General features: G+C 53.4%; 2 protein-coding genes across 11 annotated transcripts; one reads left to right on the top strand and one right to left on the bottom strand.

Annotated features, from left to right (window-relative positions):
* Window positions 1-310: 310 nt before the first annotated feature.
* Window positions 311-2,017, bottom strand: TRAPPC1 (trafficking protein particle complex subunit 1). The gene is made up of 5 exons (XM_047707755.1): window positions 1,934-2,017; window positions 1,725-1,823; window positions 1,505-1,575; window positions 1,004-1,142; window positions 311-707 (listed from the first exon to the last, which is right to left on the bottom strand). The coding sequence occupies exons 2-5, from the start codon at window positions 1,821-1,823 to the stop codon at window positions 579-581; spliced, it is 438 nt and encodes a 145-aa protein (XP_047563711.1). The 5' UTR covers window positions 1,934-2,017; the 3' UTR covers window positions 311-578.
* Window positions 2,018-2,183: 166 nt separating this feature from the next.
* Window positions 2,184-22,603, top strand: CNTROB (centrobin, centriole duplication and spindle assembly protein). Of its 10 annotated transcripts, none has more exons than XR_007123436.1 (20): window positions 2,184-3,300; window positions 4,103-4,187; window positions 4,404-4,485; window positions 4,951-5,107; window positions 6,227-6,343; window positions 6,557-6,673; window positions 7,022-7,120; window positions 8,088-8,324; window positions 8,621-8,767; window positions 17,459-17,592; window positions 17,928-18,053; window positions 18,224-18,386; window positions 19,138-19,393; window positions 20,301-20,437; window positions 20,661-20,724; window positions 20,901-21,071; window positions 21,174-21,306; window positions 21,578-21,681; window positions 21,771-21,823; window positions 22,041-22,122. XR_007123436.1 is itself a non-coding variant. In XM_047707753.1 (20 exons), exons 2-20 carry the CDS (start codon window positions 3,220-3,222, stop codon window positions 22,164-22,166), a joined length of 2,505 nt encoding a protein of 834 aa, XP_047563709.1. In that variant the 5' UTR covers window positions 2,184-2,318; window positions 3,153-3,219; the 3' UTR covers window positions 22,167-22,603. The 10 variants fall into 10 exon arrangements, 6 of the variants coding, with proteins under 6 accessions (XP_047563709.1, XP_047563704.1, XP_047563703.1 ...); XR_007123437.1 differs by having other exon boundaries at window positions 21,600-21,681; window positions 21,771-21,843; window positions 22,041-22,109; XR_007123435.1 differs by having other exon boundaries at window positions 21,771-21,843; window positions 22,041-22,109.
* The last annotated feature ends 1,473 nt before the right edge of the window (window positions 22,604-24,076 follow it).

The raw sequence follows: 24,076 nt of genomic DNA, 5'->3' as shown, positions 1-24,076 counted from the left end.
GGCTCCCCACAGAACAAGGAGCCTGATGTGGGACTCGATCCCAGGACCCTGGGATCATGACCTGAGCCGAAGGCAGTGGCTTAACCAACTGAGCCACCCAGGTGTCCCTCGACTTATATTTTCAACTCATGATGGGTTTATCTGGACGTAAGCCCATTGTGAGTGGAGTGAGATCTGTCATTGTTGAGATGCCCATGGACAAAGCCTCTTTACAGGCTCACAGTATGGGGCCACCCGGTTTATGCCTTCCTGAATGGGGCAGGACCCTGACGAACCAACCAAACTGACAAACTGACACGCTTAGGCTGTAGAGGGTGACAAAAAGTTTATTCTGTACGTTGTAGCATCAGGGAGGGGATAAAACTGGAGAGGGCCTGGTTTGGAGTGTAGGGATTCCTGGAGGCTTCCTTCCTTGGACCGGGAGGGCACGAGGGCAGGCTTTACACTGTTGCCCTGGGAGGGCTGTTTTGGAACAGCAGGTGGTAGAGGGGCACACAGTGGGACCTTCATATAAAACAGGTTAGGAAGGGGCCCAGGAAGACAGGGATTCTCCTGGGGGGTGAGGTAGGGTGCTTCCTTCAGCCAGCCCGGGCAGAGAAGAAAGGCAGAGAGCGGACGTAGGAGTCCAGCCGGGACCGGAAGAGCTCACTTTGCACAGTTTGGCCCAGTGGGCACAGGGGGTTCTTCACCACCAGCTCCACATACAGCTATGGAGGGGAAGGGTGTTAGAGCCAGGCTTCAGATCCTTCTTGATTCCAACCCCAAAACCTAATGGGATCTCAGGGCTGTGCGAATGCACAAGCATCGAGGGTTGGGATGCAAGCCTCCCGGACGAGAAAGTGTTTCAGGACCTAAAGAGTCTTGAGAAAACTCTTGACTTCAACAGAGCTATGGTACAGTAAGGTTAGGGCAGGGAAGCTCAAGGAGTCTTGAGGCTTCACTAAGTGGCCATGGCTGTTGAGGAGCTTTAGGGAAGGGAAGGGTCCCCGGGGCTGGCACTGACCGCACTGTAGATATGATGCAGCACATCCCGGATGGGTCCGACACCCAAGTCAGTATTCATGACAACCTTGATCCCCGTGGGCGTCTCGTAGTAATGGAGCTTGTAACGGCTAGTTTGGAAGGCCAGGAAGCCATCCTTCCTGCAGAGATGGGAGGATGTTAAGGAGTGGGAGCATGATCTCTACCATAGAGATACTTCTGATCCTGTCTAGGTCAACTCCCTAAACATCATCGTTTATAGCAGGCTGATTTAGTAAAGACACCTCCCACCTTCACTCCTCAATTTAGCCCCCGCACCCAACCTCTCTACCTTCAGATCTTCCCCTCTGCCTCTCAGACCAGCTCTCGGTCCAGACTCAGCCTCTTTCTCTCCCTCCCCTCTCTCTCTGTCTCCTTTCCCTCTCCTGGGGGCCAATGTCTCTTCCACTCCACAAAATCTCCCCCGCCCCCCAAATTCCCAAGGCTAGCCCTCCTTCCCTCAGCATCCGCTCTGACAGCGTACATGTCTAGCGGGGACATCTTGCTGACAAAGGAGCGGATAGAGAAAAGCATCCCATACATCAGCTTGTACTCCTGGAGGGAGAAGGACAGAGTTAGCTCTCGGTTGTTGGAGACGGGATAGGGGTGGGAAGCAGATGGGGTTTGGAGAAGAAGGGCTGGGCTGAGACTATGTGCGTTTGGAGATGAGAGGTCACCCGGATTGCGCGGGGCCCTCTCGTCACCTCCTCTTTGGGGATCCCCGCTTGCTTCTTGCGGTGCCACTCGCTGTAATGAAGGCACACTCCATTCCGGTCAAACAGGTACAGGTTGTGAACAGTCATCTGTAGGGCAGAGAGTGTAAGGCTCGCTCCGAGACCGCCCACACCCCGGGGGCTCCAGTTCCCGGTCCCTGACTCCCCCAACCCGGCGGGAACCCCTCCCCCGGACTCACCGGAACTGCTCCTAGTGCCCGTCATAAGACACTTCCGGTTTCCGCGGAGTCCCGCCCCACCGGCTCCTCAAACCTCAGTGGTGGGGCCATAACTCCGCCCCATGCCTCCCTCAGCCAATCCGTGCCGCCGGGCGCCGCGCACGCGCATCTAGGGCTCCCGGGCTTTAGAAGCGGTCTGGGCGCCGGCGAGGGAGAGCGCAGAGCTGGTGACGTCATCTAGGAGAGCGAGGCGGGGCTGCGGACGGTGGGCGGGAGGTTGCCAACGGTTTTGAGTGTGGGGAGGGCGGCGGGGCTGGCTGTGCAGGGGTCCTTGGTCTCCCGGACCGGGGCCCAGGGGAGGGGGACAATCCCTGGTCCACACTTTGGCAAACTGAGCGGGACTGAGGTCTGGTTGTGTGGCGGGGAGTCGTTAGGGGTGGTCGGGATAGAGGGTCTCAGGCTAGGCTGGAGGGCGGCGGACTTTTTTAGAGAGGTCTGAGGGGATGGCCTAAGGTTCACGGAGGAGGGATTCCGAGGAGCCTTGCTATGGCTTTCTTGCCAGGAGCGGTCGGAGGGGATACACAGGAGGGTTGACCGTGTGTAGAACAGGTGCATGGCGGGGGCCGTGAGGAGGTGGGGAGCGTGAGGGTCCTGTCTCTCGGAGACCCGGGGATAGGTGAAGGCCAAATAAGACTGCTGGAGGGAAATCAGGCCCCTGTTGGATTGGGTTTCAGTTTGCACGTTCTGGGTGGGAGAGTATAAGAGCCTGTGCCAGAAGTTGGTCTTCAGCACTCCAGGGGACCTGCAGTTGTGCTGTCGCCCCTCGGTCTTCTGTCCCCACCCCCACCTCGCTGCACCCTCCTTTTCCACCGGTTCCAGGGGCTGTGGAAGGAAATGCTTTTGCCCTCTCCCATGGCCTCTGGAACCGCTGGAAACCTTTCCTCTATCCAGAAAGCCTCCCTGCTGTTACTCACCAAGGATCTTTGGCTTGGAGTCCTCCTTTCTCCCAGATCTTCTTTCGGGGTGCACTTGCCCCCCTGGGGTCTCCTAAAGCAGGACCGGGAGTTCCCAGCTCTGCTGTCTGGAGTTGTCTCGTGCTTGTACTCATGGCGACATCAGCTACCAGCCCCGGCTCACCTCTCCGGGCTGAGGATCTCCTGAGTGATTCATCAGAAGCCCCCGGGCTGAACCAAGTGTCCTCTGAGGTGACCTCCCAGCTCTATGCTTCTTTGCACCTTAGTCGCCAGGCGGAGGCCACCGCCCGAGCCCAGCTGTATCTCCCCACCACCTCCCCACCTCCTCATGAGATGTTAGATGGCTTGGCCCAGGAGCTGAGTCGCAGCTTGTCGGTTGGCTTGGAGAACAACTTGAAGAAAAAGGTGAGAGAGGTGTGTCTTGGCGACCTCTAGGATCTTGGAATGGGCGCTGGTTTAAAATAAAAAAAAAAATGTTGCTTTTCTGAGACTTGAACTCCTGTTGTTGGATTTCAAATTCCTTTAAGCGACAGAGTCCCTTCTACTTGTTCCTGGGAGCAAATGTTTATGGGGGTGGAAGTGGCCTGGGGGATGCCATAATTTGGAAAATTGTGAAGCTTCTAGGGTTTTGTGTTCAGAGACACCTGCACCATGGGACTGGTTGCTGTGCCTTGACTTGGGCACTGAACGAGGATAAGGTTTCTTCAACTCAAGAGGGAGCTAGGAACGCAAGGATAGCAAAATTTGCTAAGCTCCTTCCAGCTCAAAGCTAGTTTGACTGTATGGTTTACAGTTGGGCATGACAATCATTAAAACACAGTCTAATCAATTATGCATGTCACAGAGAGGTTGGTTATTAGTGTTGCACACTGGTTGGGTTTGGAAAACCGGAGGTATCTTGTGACAGGCACTAGGAGCAGTTTGGAAAACTGATAGCCCCGGACTGTATGGTCTTTAGATGAGGTATTTGCTCTCTAGTTGGCAAGGATCCTCACCAGGCTTGTCTTAATGTGCCCAATTAATTTATTTATTTACCTGGTTTCTGTAGACATTTGAATTTCAACCCTTATTGAGTCAGTTCCAGTTTTCTTGGCTATCCCAGGTGCTGGAGTAAAAATTCTTGGGTTTTAGAGGACCCAGATGCCAGGGACCCTGGCAATAGGTAGAACATAAGTCATTCAGATTGCTTCTGATCTCCATGTTGCTTTTTTTCTAGGATGGGTCCAAGCATATCTTTGAGATGGAAAGTGTTCGGGGTCAACTACAGAGCATGCTCCAGAACTCCCGGGATGTGGCCTATCGTGAGTTAAACCCAGATTTAAGGGGTGGGAGAAGGCGGAGAGTGGAAGGCATCTGAGACAAGAGAGGGCAGGAGGAAAGGCTCCAGTTCTTTGGGAGAGCGGCTGGAGGAGTGCATAAAGTCAAAAGGAAAGGCCCTCTCCTCTCTTCGTCTTCAAGTGCTCCCTGTTCCTATCCTTACCTGACTCTGGCTGTGCGGTCCCTCTGGCTGCCTGCAGGCGATCCTGTCACTCCAGGTCCCGGCTCAGAGAGACGAGAAGAGGACTCCTTTGACAGTGACAGCACAGCCACCTTGCTTAAGTGAGTTCCCCTTGGGGTTCTCCTAGTTTGCAAGCTTTTTTTTCCGGAAAGCTGCGTGTTCTCTTCCTTAGTTCTGTCTTCCCTGCTTTTCTGTCTCTTTGGGACCTAAGAGGCTTGTCCCTTAGCTTTTTTGGTTTTCATCCTTTCCTTTTCTTATTTTCTATCCCCCTTTACTCCTTGAACGTGGGCATCTGTTGCCTAGTACCTGGCTTTCTCCCAACCTCTAGTCCTTCTTCCGCCAGAAGAGTTGGCTTGTTCCTGCAAAAACTTTTACTGCTAGGAGCGTGGTAGGGAGGAGCAGTGCGGAGTGAATCACAGTACCTAAGTGCTGTCCAGCTCTATGACTTTGGCCAAGTTTCTTGCTCTTTCTGAGTTTCCGTTTCGTTGTTTGTAAAATATCACACTTGGACTAGGGGCTCTCGAAAGCTTTCCACAGCCTGATAACTCTCTGCCTGCTTTGCTCAGCACCCGGCCCCTGCAAGACCTGTCTCCGTCTAGCTCAGCCCAAGCCCTGGAGGAGTTGTTTCCCCGCTACGCCAGTCTTCGCCCAGGGCCCCCCGTCAATCCCCCAGATTTCCAAGGCCTGAGAGATGCCCTGGATTCTGAGCACACCCGTCGCAAGGTGAGTCACCAAGGCTTTCTTTCGAAAGTAGCAAAGATTAGAAATAGGCTGGGTGCTGGGAAGGGCTGAGGGTTGAGGGCCTGTAACCTGAGACTTTGCTCAGGTGGCTCTTCAGGGAGGCCGACTTTGACCATCCCGTCTAAGATGCACACCTCTCCTCTGGGTGGGCGTTCGGGTCCCTTGGGTGCTTCCTTCATAGAGCTTATCACAGGGGCACCTGGGTGGCTCAGTCGGTTAAGCATCTGCCTTCGGCTTGGGTCATGATCCTAAGGTCCTGGGATTGAGCCCCGCATCAGGCTCCCTGGTCAGCCGGGAGCCTTATTCTCCCTCTCCCACTCTTCCTGCTTGTGTTCCCTCTCTTGCTTTGTCTCTCTCTGTCAAATAAATAAAATCTTTAAAAAATATATATATATATCTATAGCTTATCACAGTCCCAGATATCTTGTCTGCTTCTTTCCTCTAAAATTTAAGCTGCTTGAGGATCAGACCTTATCTTGTTCAGCACTGTCTTCCTAGCGTCTGGAATGTCCCTGACACAAGGATATGTTCCAGAAGCGTGTAGGGAATGAACAACAGGCCTTGCTGGCTTTTGCAAAGGCTTTGTGGCTACTGGTGATACAATGGACTGTCTCTGCAAGCCTCAGCGTATCTGAAGGGGGCAAAGAGGTGGACTAGGCAGGGGAAAGGTTACAGTCATTGGTTGTGTTGTCCTTTTTGGAACCGTCTGTTCGTCTGTTTGAAACTGCCTGGGCCTGAATGAAAGGTTTCCTCCTTTCTCCTTGGCCACGTTTAACCATTGTGCCCAGTGAGCTGCTTTAGGCACGAGTCACCTCCCACTCTGCAGTGTGGGCTGTTGCTGTCCTGCCAGAAGGTCCACGGGAGTCTTCCTCGGGAGATCCAGGAAACAGAATAGCCTGGAAACCAAGCCCTGTCTCCTGAGCTGGTCTTGGCCTCCAGATTCCTGCTTCAGGATTCCTGATTCTTCTTCTCCAGACCTATTCTGTTCTTGGCACCTGGGCTCCCTGTCTCCAGCCCATTTTCACTGAGAGGCGCTGGGAAGTTTGATGCTTTCATCAGACTAGAGATGGTGACACCCAGGCTTGTCCTCCTCCTTCCCAGCATTGTGAGCGCCATATTCAGAGCCTCCAGACCCGGGTGCTGGAGCTCCAACAGCAGTTAGTTGTGGCTGTGACTGCTGACCGCAAGAAGGATGTCATGATCGAGCAGCTGGACAAGGTGCCAGGGTGGCAGAAGGCGGGTGGGTCTCTCCGTGGGGGGTGCCGAGAAACAGGAAAGGCAGGGTGGCCGCCCAGCGTTTCTTTGTTCATGCTAGGAGCTGCGGGTGGGTTTACCGACCACCGGGAGAAAGTGGCTGTTGATCCCGCCCCCACGGGCAGAACCAGGGCCAAAAAATTACTGTGAAATTCCATTTGCCTTTCCTCCCCTGAGACCCTGGCCCGAGTGGTGGAGGGCTGGAACCGTCATGAGGCCGAGCGGGCAGAGGTGCTGCGGGGGCTCCAGGAGGAACGGCAGGCAGCTGAGCTTACCAGGATCAAGCAGCAGGAGGTGGGCAACCCGCATTGGACAGCATGAGCGCCTGCGGTGCAGATCGATAGGGGAAGGGGGTCCAGATAGCTCCGAATCCGGGTCCCCAGCAGTCTGAGCTCAGTCTCGGAGCTGCAAGCTTGGCCATTCTTGTCCCCATCCCCCTCCCTGCCTTTACTGTTCCTGCTGCCAGACTTGCGTCCTCGACGTCTTCCTAGATTTTCCCACACTGCGCAGTCTTCTCTTCAGGCCCCCAAGTCACGGAGTTAGGGCTCACTTTTAAAGTTGATATTGCGGAAGCTTTCTGCAGTGTAAACGTGCGGGGATTCCCCTCCGTTCCTCTGTCCTGTGTTCCCCTGTCCCTGAAAGACAGTGACCCACCTGGAGCAGAGCCTTTCCGAGGCCATGGAGGCCCTGACTCGTGAGCAGGAAAGTGTGAGACTGCAGCAACGGGAAAGAGAGACTCTGGTGAGAGGGCCGGGCTGGGTGCACTCCAGGGGAGGCCACTCACGAATTCTAGAGTGCTGTGGGCCATCGGTGGGTGTGGGAGCTGCACCAGGGGTGTGTTTCTCCAAGCCTGTCCCTTAGAACGCTCGTTCTGCTAGGTCCTCTGTGAACGGGGCTTGGCTGCCAAGTTGGCTTGAGAGACTCCAAATCATCGCCTCACCAGAACCCTCTGGGGGATCAGCCTACAGTGTAGATTCCAGGGACCTGTCGCCGGGGGTTTTGACTCAGTAGATATGTTGTGGGGCTGGGGACCTGAAATATGCCGAAATATCAGCAGTTTCCTACGTGGTTTTGTGCAGCCAGGTTTGGGGACTCAGGTCTAGGGCAGAGCCAGAATAAGTATGGGGGGAGACTGCGTCAGGTTTCCTGTTGCTGAAATGGTACGATGATTATGCGTATGAATTAGCCGGGTCTGGAACTTGGTCGTGTGCGTGACACGTGCTGGCGACATGCGAGCTGGTCCTTGTCCTCTTCACGGGCTTTATCCCGCAGCCCCAGGTCATGGCTGCTGCTTGGCTGACTCATGACCAGAGGCTGGACCTTCTAGTCTTGGTGCAGCTTCTTTTAATGGCGATAGCGACCGCTGTTGCGTATCAAGCGCTGAGTGCGTGCCCGACGCGGCTCATTGCTCTCTGTGTGCTCTTTGCCGTAATCCTCACAAGGCAGGCCCTAGATATGAGGCCAACTTGGGCGGAGAAATAGGTGTGCCTACGAACACGTAGCGAGTGACAGCTGGGACGCAAACAGATTTGAACCTGGATGTACCGAGTTCTGGAACAGACGCTCCTGTTTGCCATGTCACGGGCCTGTGGGCCTGACAGCTGTTGCGTTTTTAGGGGACACGATTCTCAGCGGGTACACAGGACGGGGGCAGACGGCTGGTCTCTTGAGGGCTTGCTCAGGGTCGCGGTTTTCCCTGGGACTCCAGGAGGAGGAGCGGCAGGCGCTGACCCTGAACTTGGAGCTGGAGCAGCAGCGGAGCCGGGCCCTGCAGGAGGAGCGGGATGAGGCTCGGGCGGGGCAGCTGAGCGAGCACCGGCAGCTGGAGACGCTGCGGCTGGCCCTGGAGGAGGAGCGGCAGGCCTGGGCCCAGCAGGAGCGCCAGCTGCAGGAGCGCTGCGGGGCCCTGCAGGAGGAGGTGCGCGCGCAGCTGGAAAAGGAGAAGGTTAGAGCAGCCGTCGCGGGGTGGGAGACCACAGAATGGGACGGGCGTCAGAATGTGGGTTGGAGGGGCTGGAGAGCCAGGAACTGTCCATGGGGCGGGGCCAGCAGGAGGGGCCTGGGGGGGCACCTGGTACCCAGAAGACCGAAGAGGGAGATGCCCCAGAGCCCAGCAGAGAGTCAGGTGTGAAGAGGGCGAGCAGCAGCTTGGGTTTCAGGGCGAGGGAGGATGCCTTGGGGAAGGGAGGTGACCGGGGGCAGGAAGGGGCACTCGCACTTGAGTTGGATCTCCTCTCCCAGGGGAACGCGCAGAGGGAGGCGCAGGCGGCGCGGGAGGCCCAGCAGCAGCTGGCACTGGTGCAGTCGGAGGTGCGGCGGCTGGAGGGCGAGCTGGACACAGCCCGGAGAGAGCAGGATGCCCTGCAGCTGGAGATGAGCTTGGTGCAGGTCAGGGGGCGGCGCGGTCCTGAGGTTGCCATCGGTCTGAGGCCTAGGGACCTTTTGGGAGTCATGGCCAATGCTGCCATTTTTTATGGGAATTTTGAGCCCTAAAGCCTTCTGCCTCGTCTGCGGGGCACACGGTGCCCGAGACCGCGCGTCCTGCTAAGCCTTGTATGTACCACGTGTTTTCTGTACGGCCGCGCCTACGGTCAAGGTTAATTTACAAGGTATTCACAGTAGGAGATGGACGGTCACTAGTTTTCAACCTGAGCACTTAGAGCAGCCGACCACGATAAGTTATGCGAATATGGTCTCTCTGCGCTGCTCACTGTCACGCCCTCACCGGTCTCCAGGTGAGGTTATGAGATGGGGAGGTGCCCACCTGGGGGGGTGGAGGAGGCGCGGGCGCAGGCATGGGACATGGTGTTAGGCTGCTACCGACCTTCCTGCATCAGGAGGGGGATGGCCTGCTGGGGGACCACAGTTGACCGCAGATAACCGAAAGGGCCGGAAGCAAAACCGTGGAGGGGGGACTACTATGTGTGTAAAGCTTGTGGTAAGTGCACACCTGTCAGGTTCCCAGAGCAAGTCAGCCTGAGTGACTTTCCTCATTAACGATGCATGTAAGGGGACACACCCAATTTCTGGGGTAGTGAGGCCAGTGTTGGGAAGAGGACCGTTCTTTTACTTTTCACCCAGCCCGCAGGAGTGGCAGACTGACCACGTGGAAACTAACTACTGGTGGAGGACCGAGGGTAGACATGTTGGTCCGGCTCCGCAGCGGTGCCTGAGCGGCCATAGCCTTCCGGAATGCCGCTCGCCAGGTGTTCACCGAGTCTGCACAACAGCCCTGCTGTGGGTGCTGCGTCCTGGGAGCTGGGAACTGTCCTGGCCCAACGGGGAGCCATCAGCTTGTGGGGGGGGCTGTCTAGCACACACGTTCTTGAAGTAGCGTGATAGATGACTGTCGAGCGACTGAACGATTCTTGACTCTGGGTCATCTTTGCAGTGAGGTCTTCCTCATGCGCTGAGTAGGATCCGCAGCCTCTGACGATCCCCATTCCCTCTCCTGTTTGAATTTTTCTCCTAATATGCTCCTTTCTGCCCCTTTTAAAATCTTGTGGATTTCTTGAAGGCAAGGATTTTTGTTCATCGTCGAATCCCGCAGTAGTGCCCGGGTTTAGCGTTATTCAAGTTATCGATTTCCTTAATGTTCTCTCCGTTATGGAAAGGGAGGTCTTGATGCTTTCAGCCACTACTGCACGGCGGTCTGCCCGTTTGTCTTCATATATTTCAGGGCTCTGTTAGGTACATAGATGTTTATATTGTCATTTTTCCTTGATATAACCTTTTTTGGCTTACAATCTACTTTGTCTAACAATCATCTTGTCCCCACCCTAGCTCTCCTAGTTCCTGTTTGCATGGGCTGTCTCTTTCCATCCTTTTACTTAACAGGCTTTTGTGTCTTTGTATCTAAAGTGAGTCTCTTGTTGACCACACATAGTGGATCCTGTTTTATTTTGTTGTTTAATCCCTTCTGCCAATTTCTGCCTTTTAATTGGAGAGTTTAATTCATTTACATTTAAAGTAATTACTGGCAAAGAAGGACTGATTTCTGCCATTTAACTATTTGTTTTCCGTACGTCTTCCTTGTTTCTATTTTTCAGTCGCCCGTTACTCCCTCTTTGGAGTATTTCATCAATATTTTGTGTACCGTTTTTGATTCTCTTCATTTTTCCTTTTCTGTACATTATATTAAAGTCATTTCCTTAATGATTCCCTTGAGGTTACAATTAATGTCTTACAGTAATGGTCACTAGTGAAGGACACTAACTTCAGTTTCAACAGTGCACAACCAGTGTTCCGTACATCTGCGTCTCTCCACTTACACAGTTTTACAGACACAGGTTAATCGTCCTGTTTGGTGCACCTGCCTTTTATATCCCATAGGAAGAAAGGAGCTACCGACGGAAAGCTCGGTAGCTCAGGTGTCTGTGTTCACTCACGGAGCAGCGTGCATCGGCGTTCTTTATTTCTTCGTATGGCTTCAGGTCACGGGCCTGCAGGCCTCCCTTCATTTTTGGTAGGTCAGGTCTCCTAGAAATGAATGCTCTTAACTTTTGTTTATCCAAGAATGACTTAATTTCTTCTTTGTTCTTGAAGGTTTTCCTATTTTGTTTCACTTGACCATTGATTTTCTTTTGGCCCTTGAAATGTGGCATTCCACTGCCTTCTGGCCTCCCTGACTTCCTACAAGAAGTCGGCAGTCAGTCTTACAGAGGTGCTATCCTAGGGGGCAAGGGGCTTCTCTCTTGTTCTTTTCTCTGTGTTTTGTTTTGTTTTGTTTTAAGATTTTTATATATTTATTTGATTATATTTATTTGAGAGAGAATGTACACATGAGCCAGGGGATGAGCAGATGTAGAGAGACAAGCAGACTCTGCTGAGCAGGGAGCCGGACGCTGAGCTCAGCACAAGCTCGGTCCCATGACCCTGAGACCACGACCTGAGCCAACATCAGAGTTGGCCGCTTAACGGCCTGAACCCCAAGGTGCCCCTCTGTGTTTGGCTTTTGGCAGTATGACTGTGCTGTGTCGTAGTGTGGATCTCCTTTAGTTCATCCTGTTTAGAGATTGTTGAGTTTGGGGGATGGGTAGATTTATGTCTGTTATTTGGGAAGTTTTGGGCTGTTTTGTTTTGTTTTTTCAGATTTTTTTCCTGTTCTTTCTCTCTTTCTTGTCATTCTGGGACTTTGCTAATGCATCTATGGGATGTCCCACAGGTCCCTCGGGTTCTGTTCAGTTTCTTGATGGTTTTTTCTTGTTGCTCATTGGATTGCACAATTTCTGTTGCTTATCCTCCGGTTCCTTGGCCCTTTCTTCTTCCTGCTGAACTCTGCCAGTGAGTCCCTTTGGTGAATTTTTTAAATAGTCTTTATTTTGGGGGGCAGTTATATGTTCAGAGCAAAAGTGAGCAGAAGGTACAGAGATTTCCCATATACCCCCTACCTCCACAGACACATAGCCACCCCCATTACCAACGTCCCCCACCAGAGTCGAACGTTGGTTACAATGGACAAACCTACCCTTACACGTCGTTATCACCTAGAGCCCACAGATTACGTTAGGGTTCCCTGTCGCTGTTGTACATTTTATGGATTTGAACAAATTTCTAATGACATGTATCCACCTCTATAGTGTCACACTCAGTGTCACTGCCTTAAAAACCCTTGGCGCATGTCCTGTTCACGCCTTCCTCCCTCTAGCCCCTGACAACCACTGGTCTTTTTTACTGCCTCTGTAGTTTTGCCTTTTCCAGAATGTCATATAATTGGAGTCCTACGATACGTAACCTTTTTAAACTCACTTCCTTCACTTAGTGGTAGGCATTTACGTTTCCTCCGTGTCTTTCCGTGGCTTGATAGCTCATATCTTTTTAGTGTTAAATAATATCCTGCCGTCCGGGTGTGCCGCGGTATATTTAGCTGTGCACCTACTGACGGACACCTTGGCTGCTTCTCATTTCTGGCAGTTAAGAATAAAGCTGTAAACAGCCATGTGCAGGTTTTGGTGTGAACTTAAGTGTTTTAACTCCTTTGGGTAAATACCAAGGAGCATGGCTGCTGCATTGCGTGGTGAGAGTACATTTTGTTTTGTCAGAAACCACCACCGTGTCTTCCAGAGTTGTCGTACCATTTTGCATTCCCGTCAGCAATGAACGGGCATTCGTGTTGCTCCACATTCTCTCCAACATTTGTTGTGGTCAACGTTCCGGATTTCGGTTATTTCAGTAGGGGTGTATAGTGAAACAGGGGTATGGAGTGGTACCTAGTAAAACTTTAATATTATCAATTGTACTTTATTGCTCCAGAAGTTCTGTTTGGTTTGTTTCTAAGTTATGTCTCTGTTGACTTTTTCTCTTTGTTCATTCATTATTCCGATTTCCAGTTCGTTGTCCAGATAGTTCATTGAGCATATTTAAGCATGTTGATTCAATGTCTTCGATTAGTAATCCCAATGTCTGGGCTTCCACAGGAGACGTTCCTGTCAAATCTCATTCCTCTTTCTCTCTCTCTTTTTTTTTAAGATTTTATTTTATTTATTTATTTATTTATTTTATTTTATTTTTAAAGATTTTTAAAATTTATTTATTTGACAGAGGGAGAGAGGGATCAGAAGTAGGCAGAGAGGCAGACAGAGAGAGAGGGGGAAGCAGGCTTCCCACCGAGCAGAGAGCCTGATGCGGGGCTCGATCCCAGGATCCCTAGATCATGACCTGAGCTGAAGGCAGAGGCTTAACCCACTGAGCCACCCAGGCGCCCCTTATTTATTTATTTTTTAAGATTTTATTTATTTATTTGACAGAGAGAGAGAGAGAGAGATCATAAGTAGGCAGAGAGGCAGGTGGGGGGGTGGGGGGAAGCAGGCTCCCCATTAAGCAGAGAGCCTGATGCAGGGCTTGATCCCAGGATCCTGAGATCATGACCTGGGCCGAAGGCAGAGGCTTAACCCACTGAGCCACCCAGGCGCCCCTAAGATTTTATTTTTAAGTAATCTCCACACCTAATGTGGGGCTCCAATTCACAACCCTGAGGTCCAAGAGTTGCATGCTCTACTGACTGAGTCAGCCAGGCGCCCCCTACTTATTATTATTTTTTAAAGGTTTTATTTATTTATTTGAGAGAGAGAGAGAGAGCGCGCGCATACACACACGTGGGGGGTGGGGCAGAGAGAGAAACAGACTCCCCCATGTGCAGGGAGCCCGATGCGGGACTCGATCTCAGGATCCTGGGATCATAACCCACTGAGCCACCCGGGCGCCCCTTTACTTATGTTTTTATTATTGATTTATAGCTTAACTTTGTGATTACAGAGTATGGTCTTTTTAAAAAAATTGCTTAAGTGTATTCCACACAACTTTGTGTGTTGGAATATTTCTATCTTAACAAAGTGTTGCATGAATAGTATAATGAATGACGCTTACATTCACCTGTTGACATTTTGCAACATTCGTCCGTTTGGCTGCACCTCCCTGTCCCCCTCTCTCCCTTCCCCTGCCCCCATCACTGGAGAGTTTCTTGCAGATGTGAGAGAATATATCATTTTTGTTACTTAAATTCTTTGAAAATTTTTATACATATTTTTTGTTCTAATCTATGGTCCATTATTCTAAGTGTCTCATGTGTGCTTAAAAATGTGTATCTTACAGTTGTTGGTGAAGTGTTATGTATGTGTCTATTTGTATGTGTGTTGAGTTTAATTGCGCTATTTAAATCATTGTTTCCTTATTGATTTTTTTTTTCTGTTAACACCTTACTGAATGTGGATTTTTCTATTTCTCCTGTAGGCTGTCAATTTTTGCTTTATACATTTTAAGACCATTGTGTTTTTCTGTTTGTTTTTGTTTTTTTTAAGTTTTTAAAATTTATTGGACAGACAGAGATCACAAGTAGGCAGAGAGGCAGGCAGAGAGAGAGAGAGAAGCAGGCTCCCCGCTGAGCAGAGAGCCCGATGCGGGGCTCTATCCCAGGACCCTGAGATCATGACCTGAGCCAAAGGCAAACACTTTACCCCACTGAGCCACCCAGGCGCCCCTTTAAGGTCATTGTTAAGCACATATAAGTTTTAAAATTCTACATCTTTTCTGGTAAATTGGATGTTTTATCCATATGAGGTAACTCTCTTTATCTCTACAGGCCTTTTACCTTAGAATCAGTTTTTGCCTCATAATACGATGATACTAGACTTACACCAGCCTTTTCAAAAATATTTTTTAAGCTCTTTCCTTAAAGTAGAGCTTGCCTGGCCAATAGTTTTGTAATCTTTACTTCAGCCTTTATATATTTGTCTCTTAATTGGAGCATCAAATGCTTTTACATTCGGTTTATTTATTTATGGTTGGGTCTATGTTTTAACTTTAGATTTCCTTTTGTCTTACTTAATGTTTATTCTTCTCTCCTTCCTTGTCACCTTTGAGATTCATTACTTTTTTCTCATTTTCCTTCTTTTGTCAGGTGGTTTTAAAGTTTCTGTCTGTTTAGGAGTTACTTTAGAAATTATAACACGCATACTTCAGCCAAAGTGAATTTATTGGAGGTAAATATTATGGACAAAGAAGGGAGCCAACATCAACATGGCTGGGAGGTTCCCAAAGAAATTTTAAAAATACTTTTATGATATAAAAGTTATCTGTCAGGCAAGTTTGAATAGTACAGATGTAGAAACTCTTGGTTACCTTTCTTTTTTTCTCTAAAGATTTTTATTTATTTATTTGAGAGATAGTGAGAGAGAACATGAGAGGGGAGAAAGTCAGATGGAGAAGCAGACTCTCCGTGGAGCAGGGAGCCTGATGTGGGACTTGATCCCGGAACTTCGGGATCATGACCTGAGCCGAAGGCAGTTGCTTAACCCACTGAGCCACTCAGGCGCCCCGATTGCCTTTCTTTCTTTTTTTTTTTTTTTAAATTTATTTATTTGACAGAGAGAGATCACACGTAGACAGAGAGGCAGGCAGAGAGAGAGGAGGGAAGCAGGCTCCCCGCTGAGCAGAGAGCCCAATGTGGGGCTCGATCCCAGGACCCTGGGATCATGACGCGAGCTGAAGGCAGAGGGTTTAACCTGCTGAGCCACCCAGGTGCCCTCCTGATTGCCTTTGTTACCACACCCCTTTGTATGTGTCCTTTCAGGATCTTTTCATTTGAGTCTGTGCGTTGCTGCTTTTTTTTTTTTTTAAGATGTATTTATTTATTTGAGGGAAGAGAGAGAAGGAGCTGGGGGTGGTGGGAGGGGCAGAGGGAGAGAGAATCCCAGGCAGACTCCCTCCGAGGAGCCAGGTGAGGGGCTCAGTCCCAGGACCCGGAGATCATGACCTGAGCCGAAACCAAGAGTCGGACACTTAACTGACCAAGCCACCCAGGCGCCCTGTGGGTTGCTGCTTTAAAAAAACATGTATTTGCTGCAACCTGTCACTGTTACCTCTTAATAGAGACATCTTTCCACATCCCATACGCGCAGTACGTGCAGAAAGATGGACATCGTGACTTTGAAGAGTTGTGTAATGTCACAGTGAATGGGGGCATTATAAGTTTTCTTAAGCATTTTCCTTTCGATGAGAAATGTACACGGACACCAATTTTTTCACTATGAAAGTAGTGCTGCTGTGAGCGTCATTGTACGTAAGCCTTGGACGCCCGTTCTGTAGAGCAGATTACTTAAGGGCCATCGGCGGCTCCGAGGGAGTAGCTCTTTAAGTTTTCCACCAGGAGAATGCAGGCAGTGAGCTGTCTAGAGCAGTCAGTATTGGGACGCAGAAGTTAGACCGGGGCTGGAGTGGGAGGAAATGGGGAACAGCGCATACAGTTTTCATTTTATAAGATGAAAATTCCTGGAGATCTGCACAGTCCTGTGAATACAGTTAACACTACTCACCTGTACGCTTAGAAGTGGTTAAGAAGGTAAATTTTATATTACGTGCTTTTTTCTACCACAATTTTTACAAAATTAAAAAAAAAAAAAAACTACATTGGTAGAATCGTGAAGGGTTTCGCATGGCAGGAGAGCGGACCGTGTGGGGTTGCCGTGCAAGCCGTTTTGGGCAGCCAGACTCCATTCTTCAGGCAGCGGTGGCCTTTGGACGGTTTCAAACAAGGAAAAATTGAGCACATTTGTGTTCTAGAATTTTCGCTCGGGCACAAAGTGGAGGATCTCCTGGGGCAACGTGAGAGAGGGTGCGGGGTAGAAGAGAGGCCAGATCAAGTAGGCGTGACCTAGTAGTGAATGGCCATAGTCGTGAGCGGGGGACTAGAGTCAGGAGATGTTCAGGAGGTAGAACGGAAAGGCCCTTTGTAAGGTGGACAGAAGCAGGAGAGTCAGGGCTGACCTATAGTGCGGGTGTCCCCATGGAGAGCGATGCCGTGAACCAAGGCAAGAAGTCGCGTAGGAGGAGAAGGTTCGAGTATAAAACACCAGATGAGCTCAGTGTTGGAGCTGTTTTGTTTGAGGTAAGCCAAGAACCCTTATTCAGGGGGCTTCTGGGTGTGTGGGCATAAAAGTCCAGCGAAAGAGACAGATTTAGAAAGGTATAAATGGTAAGAAAAAACATAGCCCGAGTGCCCCATGTTTACTAACACACGTGAAAGCCTCTGGGACCCGGAATGTTAGGAGGTGGTTGGGGAAAGGACTGAGGACGGATCTGGAGAAAGCATCCGCCCCCATTGGGCACTTGGAGGGGGGAGCAGAGGGCGCGGGGTTGCGGGGCTGGCGGGTGGCCAGTGCGGCAGGCAGGACCCCATGAGACAGAGATGAGGAATCATCACTGTGGGATTCGGAAGTCCGGTTCCGCGTGGGGAAGTCGGGTTTTGGAGAGACGCAGAAGGACTGTGAGGAAGGAGAGGAAGGAGCCTGAGATGCGGCCCGACCATGCATTAGGCGGAGGGGACAGGGACCTTCACTGCCCGTATAAAGATGGGCTCCTTTGACCTGCCCCTGCTTTAGGCTACACAGATAATTCTTTTGTCCGGTGTCACCTGTCCTTTCCCTCGCATGAAGCCCGGAGTCCCGCCTGGGAGCCTCCCTTCCCTCCTCCCTGTTCTTCCTCCCTCTGGCGTGGGGCCGGGGGCCCTGGCCTTTCTGTCTGCCTCCCTCCTCCCTCCTCAGCCCCAGCCCGGGGAGCCCTCAGCTCACCTCTTCTCGCCCCCAGGCGCGCTATGAGAGCCAGCGGCTGCAGCTGGAGTCCGAGCTGGCCGTGCGGCTGGAGCAGCAGGTGACCGAGCGGCTGGCGCAGGCCCAGGAGAGCAGCCTCCGGCAGGCCGCCTCCCTGCGGGAGCACCACAGGTGCTGGGCCCTCCTGGGTGCTCCCCTGCCTGGATGGGGACAGTGCTGGGCCTCCCCTGCCCCTCCCAGGCCTACTTCCCGCTTCCCCTCTCCCCGACTAGCGTTTTCTGGAAACACTTCTTCAGTGAGCCACTGTCCCACACACCCTCACCTCAGGGTCTGCCCCCGGGGACCCCGTTCTGAGACGCCCGCTCTGTCCCTCCTTCCTGAACCCCGCCAGGCCTCGACCAGGCTGGCTGGCGCTCTCGCCCTCACAGGCACCGCTTCTGGCCCTTTCCCCTTTGATGACCTTGGCCTCCGGGCTCAGCTCTCCGTCCTCCCCCTCGCCCTCCCAGGAAGCAGCTGCGGGACCTGAGCGCACAGCACCAGCAGGAACTGTCCTCTCAGCTGGCCCAGTTCAAGGGGGAGGCAGCGGAGCGGGAGGAGCGGCAGCGGCAGGTGCTGCAGGACTACGAGCTCAGGTCCGGTCCCTGCGGCCGCCCTTTCCCGCTCACGGAGCCCAAACCAGGCAGGGCAGAGAGCTGCCCCCTCCGTGGGCCTGTCCGCGTCTGCAGCGGCCCGGGCACCTCTCCGAGTCTCGAGTGCCCGCTTGCTCTGAGGCCGCCCATCCCCTCTGTCGTCTCTCCCCCAGGCTGGCCCGGGAGCAGGCCCGGGTGCACGACCTGCAGAGCGGCCGCCAGCAGCTGGAGGAGCAGCGGGCTGAGCTGGTGGAGAGGCTCCAGGCCATGCTGCAGGCCCACTGGGAGGAAGCGAACCAGCTGCTCAGCGCCCCCACCCTGCCTGCGAACCCCCCGGTAGGCATCGCCCCTCGGACTCGGCTGGTCCTGAGGTTGGTCCTAGAACCATATTGGGGGGCAACCCTTGTGTGCTTCCTTGAAGAGGAAGAAAGTCTTTTCGCCATGGTCGCCGCTCCACCAGGGTGGCCCCGGCCGGGGGGACCCAGCTCTCCTCCCCTAGCCCCAGAGGAGTCTCACCCCGCCTTGTCCTGGCGACATCTTCCACTTCCTGGCCGTAATTCGTCAGTTTTTAAGCTAAAATCTCGTTTGGAAGAGATAATAATGTGCACGTGAAAAAAGGGAAATCAAACAGTTTGTAAAGGCGTGCGGAGGGACGTGCTCTCCGTCCTCCCCTGCCCATGGGCTCTGGCGCTCTGCCCGGAAGCAGCCCCCGAGGCTCGTGCTTCGTGCTCGCCCAGCCCCCGCGGTGGCCTCCCGTGCGTGGCGGCGGGACTTCTCACTTGACTCAAGTGTGCATTCGTGGCATCAAAGTCGTCCTTTCCATCCTGCTTCCACGCACAGAGCTGATGTAGTTATCATTCGCACACGTCTCCGTGCCCGCCTGTCTTACCTGTACAGCTTCTGGAGCAGGAACTGAGAGGTTGAAAATAAGCATTGGAAAATGGGATGGGAGGTGGTGGTTGTTATCAGATCCCCTCCGAGGGGCTTTCTGCTCACGTGTCATCTTTAGCTTGGAATCAAGGCGCCTGTACCCAGTCTCGGGTCCGTGTGCATAGGGCGTGAGCCGCCTTCCTTCCTCTGTGCCCAGGTCCCCGCCACCAGCCCCTCCAGCCCTGGGCCTCAGGAGCCGGAGAAGGGGGAGCGGAGGCTGTGGCCTCTGCCTCCCGTGGCCGTGGCCCTGAAGCCCGCGCTGCAGCAGAGCCGGGAAGTTGGGGAGGAGTCGCTCGGAGGGCCGCCGCCTGTCCTCTGCGGCCCCTCCGAGGACCTCAGCCTCCTGCTGGGCCCCTCCTTCCAGAGCCAGCACTCCTTCCAGCCCCTGGAGCCAAAGCTCACCTCATCCTCCGGTAAGTGGGGACCCGCGTCCCTCACAGGCAGCCTCTTACCTCCTCTCTGTGTGGGGCTCCAGCAGTCTCCCAGCCCCCAGCCGTCTCTGAGACCAGGAGGTGCAAGGAGCCGGGATAGAGGGAGCGAGAGCTCGTGGCAGTCTGACGCCGCTGGGCTTGATGGGAAGCGGAGCTGGGACCGGGTGCCCCCCGGAGCCAATTTGGGGCCGCGTGGGCCCTTGACGCTGCCTCTTCCCGCGCAGCTGCTGCCTCTCCCCGCACAGCTCCTTCCTCAGTGGATCATGCTCTCTGCCGGGTTCTTGCTCTTCTCTCCTCCGCCGTTTGACTGGCTGTGACACTGGTCGCAGCCGGTACTCCAGACAACGGTAGAGACATCGGTGTCTCTGTGTCTCAGGTCCAGCTCAAGGAGAGGTGCCCCAATGGGTCGGTCACTGTTCCTTGGGTGCGGTGGCGTTTCCTGGCTCACCAGCGTCCACTTGGGTGGACAGAGGCGCTCTGGGGTGCAGGCCCGACAGCCCGGGTCCAGTGAAGAATGAGGGATGGGTGACATCACAACTTTAAATGTAGAAATAAGTAGTCACAATTAAAAAGAATGAGGGCGAGTTCTCCTCCGCGCCAGAGCATGTCCCTTAATTTCAAGCCGTTCTGAACATCAGCTTCTGGCCTTCGGGGAGCTTGTGGTGGGGTTTCTTGGCTCAGAGTCCCTGTGGCACAGCCTTCCCCTCCCCGCCACGCTTCTCGGAACCCAGCTGGGCCTCTCTCCAGCGGCTGCAAACTCCGACCCTCCCCTTCTCCCAGCTGGGATGCCCCTGCTGTATCTAATAGGCCTTTTTCTCTGGGCATTTGGGGTTCCTTTGTAGCGGACTCCCTTCCCCTACAACACACACGAGGCTGTTTCCCTTTCCAGCCGGGACCTTCCACCCTGACCACAGGCCGGAGCGGCCATTCCCTGAGGAAGATCCTGGGTCCGACGGCGACAGCTTCCTCAAGCAGGGGCTGCCGCCCCCCTCCCAGCTTGAGGGCCTCAAGCATTTTTTGCAGCAGGTGAGAGAGGGCCCCTGCCCGTCCCACCTCACCTCCTTCTCCCCTTCTCCATTTTCTCCTCCTGGAGCTGCCCCCCCTTTCAGGACTGGTGCTTCTGTCCCAGTTCCTCTGATTTCTGTCTCATAACCCCCTTCTGGAACTTTCCCTGGCCTCTGCCTCCCTCCCAGACCCAGGTGTCTTTCTTTATTGGTCCTCAGGGAACCTTACTGTGTTGTCCCCACAGCTGCTGGACACGGTCCCCCAGAACAGCGAGGCCCCCTCTGTGGATCTGTTGCCCCTGAAGTCTGGTGAGGGCCGACTCTGGAGAAGGCTGGGGCCGGGGTTGGGGAAGGCGGGATCTGACTGTGGACCTTTGGGGGATGGCAAAGGTCATAGACCCTCGTGAGGGCCAGAGGGGGTGGGGGGACATCTCCTTGTCCCTTGCCCCGTTTTCCTGATTGTCGCATCTCATCCTTCTTGCTAGGTCCGCTGGCTGTCCCGTCCTGGGAGGAAGCCCCGCGCGTGCCACACCTCCCACCCCCCGTTCATAAAACCAAAGTGCCCCTGGCCATGGCGTCCAGTCTTTTCCGGGCGCACGAGCTTCCTTCAAGCCAGTCCCAGAGCAGCGGTCCCAGCGGCAGCTCCCCAGACACCGGTACTCGGGCCATGGCTTCCCGGGACATAGACAGGGGATGTCTCGGTGCGGAGCCAGTACCTGGGACTGAAGGCCCTTCTGGGTTCCCGCTGCGCCTCTCAGGTGGAGACGGGCTGGCTCCCGTGGGGCAGCTCATGGACGTGTCTCAGCTCTTGCGACTGTACCAGGCTCGGGGCTGGGGGGCGCTGCCAGCTGAGGACCTGCTGCTCTACCTGAAGAGGCAGGAACACAGCAGGTACCAGCCTGGAGGGCAGTGCAGGATGGGGCGGGGGGGTGGCCCATGGGCAGCCCGGCTCAGGCAGGGAGGAGCGGGCCAGGTGTGGACCACAGAGCCACGGAGAGGCGTCCGTTTTTCCTTCCCGGGGAAGGAAGCGCGGGGAGCAGTGGACCCACAGTCTTCTCTCTTCCTCTGTCCCTCGGGGCTCCCGCCTCTCTCTGGTCTCTTCCTTTCTAGTGTCCGTTTCCTCACCTGTGACTGCCACCTCTGTGTCTTCATGTCCTCCTAGTTTTCCGCTCTTTACCCCGAAGCTGAGAGCTCAGAATCTAGGACTGTGACTCCTAGTGTACCTCCCTAGCGAGTCCGCCGGGTGTCCTTCCGCAGGACCCCCAGGTCCGTCTCGTTTGTTCTTCTTCCCAAGACAGATTGGGGAGTGGGGTGGGGGGCAGCTCCCCATCCTCATCCCTCCGTTTGTGTGGCAGGACCGACAGCCGAGGGGATGACGTCCCCAGAAGGAACACAGACTCCCGTTTGGGTGAGATCCCCCGGAAAGAGGTGAGGGGTAGTGGGGCAGGGATGGGGGCGTGGAGGGGCTCTCACTGACCGGTCCCCAGCTGGATCTGGCCCCTGCTTCCTGTCCATCTTCCGTAGCGTGGTCTCTCCCCTCTGCTGAGTGACCATGGCCCCTTGCGCTCGGTGCCTTTCCGCAGTGGCGGGGAGGCTGACTCTGCCTCCTTTTCTCCTCACGCCAGATCCCCTCCCAAGGGCTCCCTCGCCGCCTTGCTGCAGCCCCTAAGACCGAAAAACCTCCAGTTCGCAGGAAAGGTGGCCACACTGCCCCCCACAGCACGAGGAGTCGGGGGGGCATCTGGAGATGAGCCCCCTGCCCTCTCTACTCTTATTTTAATAAATGCTTGAGAGTCTGCATTCAAGTCTCTTGACTGCTAGGCATTTGCAGAAATGGAGATTTTATAGGAAACTACTTTGTAAAAAAACCTCATTCTGCTTGAGTATGTTTTTTCTATGTTGTTCATTCCTGTTTTCTATTCTGTGGGAAAGACATGAAGCCTTTGAAGAAAGACAGCCTCTGGCTGGGTCTGAGAAGTTCCCGTGAGCTGAGGCTCAGTGTTTCGAGAGTAGAACATGCAGAGCAATTTTAGCCGCAGTTGGCGGTGGAATTATGGAAGATTCTAATTTTCTTCTTTATACGTTTCTGTATTTCCATATGTTCTAAAACAAGCGTATATTACTTAATCAGAAAAAACAAACTTGTAATAAAAGTAAATTATTGTATAAAGAGTTTGAGTAAAAATTTGATTGTGGGGGGAGAGTATTGGTTCCTTTTTTATTTTTTATTTTTGAAGATTTTATTTATTATGAGAGAGTGAGAGAGGGAGAGAGCAAAGCCAGGGGGAGGGGCAGAGAGAAAAGCAGACTCCCCACTGAGCAGGGAGCTCGATGCGGGGCTTAATGCAGGGCTCGATCCCAGGACCCCGAGATCATGACCTGAGCTGAAGGCAGAGGCTTAACGACTGAGCCACTCAGGTGCCCCAAGATTATTGGTCCATAAGGTTGAGTAAAGCTTGCAGATTGCATCAGTAGGGCACTGACCGACCTGACCCACAGACACACTGCAGCGGTAAGACATGGGGTAAAGACTAGACTGCTGGCCAGGGGAAAAGAAAAAAGCCACCATTACAAACCTGGTGTCGTCCTACTCACCAGAGTGAACAAGAAAGAACAAGCCCGAGTGTGAAGCCATGGAAGGCCCTGGTGTCCCCGCACGAACAGGGACAGCCAGGAGTCCGCAGGATGACACCCCGTGACCCACAGCCCCTGCAGCTCCCAGCTCAGGGCGGGCAGTGAGGACGCCAGGTACGGCTCTGAAGGGCCGGGCCGCCCTGGGGTGTCTTCTGTGACTGGAGGGTGCGTCACTTTGCCCCCCAGTTACTAGATTAGTGCCAGCATAGACGCGATGGCACACACCTCAGCATTTCATACTCGCATGGGTCTTGGCAGGCCTCCACGGAGAAACTTCGAGAGATGAAGTCCCGGGACCAGCTCTGGCCAGGACAGCCCGGCCTCGGTGCCCACGCTCAGGGCTGCGCTCTCAGGCAGAGAGACACTCTCTAAACCCCGTCTGTCCCTCTACCGACCTAGGACAACATTAACCTTGCTCTTTTTTACTTTAAGTGCCTAAAACTGACCTGAACAAACTGTGGTTGGTGGCATGCGGTCGCCATTGCTAGGACGTCTTCTTATGCCATTTTTAAAAGCTGGGGACATGAACACACCAAGTCTTACCTCATCGTCACCTGGGTTCCAGCTTGCCACCATCTGTCACCATGCCCTACATTTTTCCGGACATGAAGGATGGTCTGGAGAACGTTGCCCAACTCTGGGGAACAAAATCAGAAAGGGGCACAGTTCTGACAGGACCACGTTGTGCGACTTGTGTACTTACATGTAACATGCATGTCGTGTATGCGAGAAGCCTGTCTCTTCACTGGAGACTGGCAAGGAGGGGCTGGGGAGGGGAGAAAAGCCACAGACAAGCAGCCCTCCAACTTTTTTCTCCCATAATCATCTTGGGAACATTCCAAGGGAGGACAGAATTAAAGACTTTGCGAGTTCTAGAAACATCCACACGTGAAGGAGGTGGGTGCAGGCTTTCAAGGCTTCACTTAGTGTGGACGGGGTGTGACGGGAGACTCTGTCCCTGAGCCCTCCCACAGCCCCTTGGGAGTGGGCACAGGGCGTCTGTCGGTGGAATATTTTGGGGTGATGA

Source organism: Lutra lutra, chromosome 16, assembly GCF_902655055.1.
Source record: "Lutra lutra chromosome 16, mLutLut1.2, whole genome shotgun sequence".
Taxonomy (NCBI): Eukaryota; Metazoa; Chordata; class Mammalia; order Carnivora; family Mustelidae; genus Lutra; species Lutra lutra.
Note: the sequence above shows the minus strand (reverse complement) of the source record. Positions and strands in the feature narration are given on the sequence as shown.

Bases quoted from the DNA above. Each gene is read 5' to 3' on its own strand.
- CNTROB (XM_047707747.1), top strand. From the start codon at position 3,019: ATGGCGACATCAGCTACCAGCCCCGGCTCACCTCTCCGGGCTGAGGAT. The intron at 3,301-4,102 runs GTGTGTCTTGGC...CTTTTTTTCTAG, and splicing joins TGAAGAAAAAGGTGAGAGAG to GATGGGTCCAAGCATATCTT. The intron at 6,344-6,556 runs GTGCCAGGGTGG...TCCTCCCCTGAG, and splicing joins TGATCGAGCAGCTGGACAAG to ACCCTGGCCCGAGTGGTGGA.
- TRAPPC1 (XM_047707755.1), bottom strand. From the start codon at position 1,823: ATGACTGTTCACAACCTGTACCTGTTTGACCGGAATGGAGTGTGCCTT. The intron at 1,576-1,724 runs GTGACGAGAGGG...TTCTCCCTCCAG, and splicing joins CGGGGATCCCCAAAGAGGAG to GAGTACAAGCTGATGTATGG. The intron at 1,143-1,504 runs GTACGCTGTCAG...CCATCTCTGCAG, and splicing joins AAGATGTCCCCGCTAGACAT to GAAGGATGGCTTCCTGGCCT.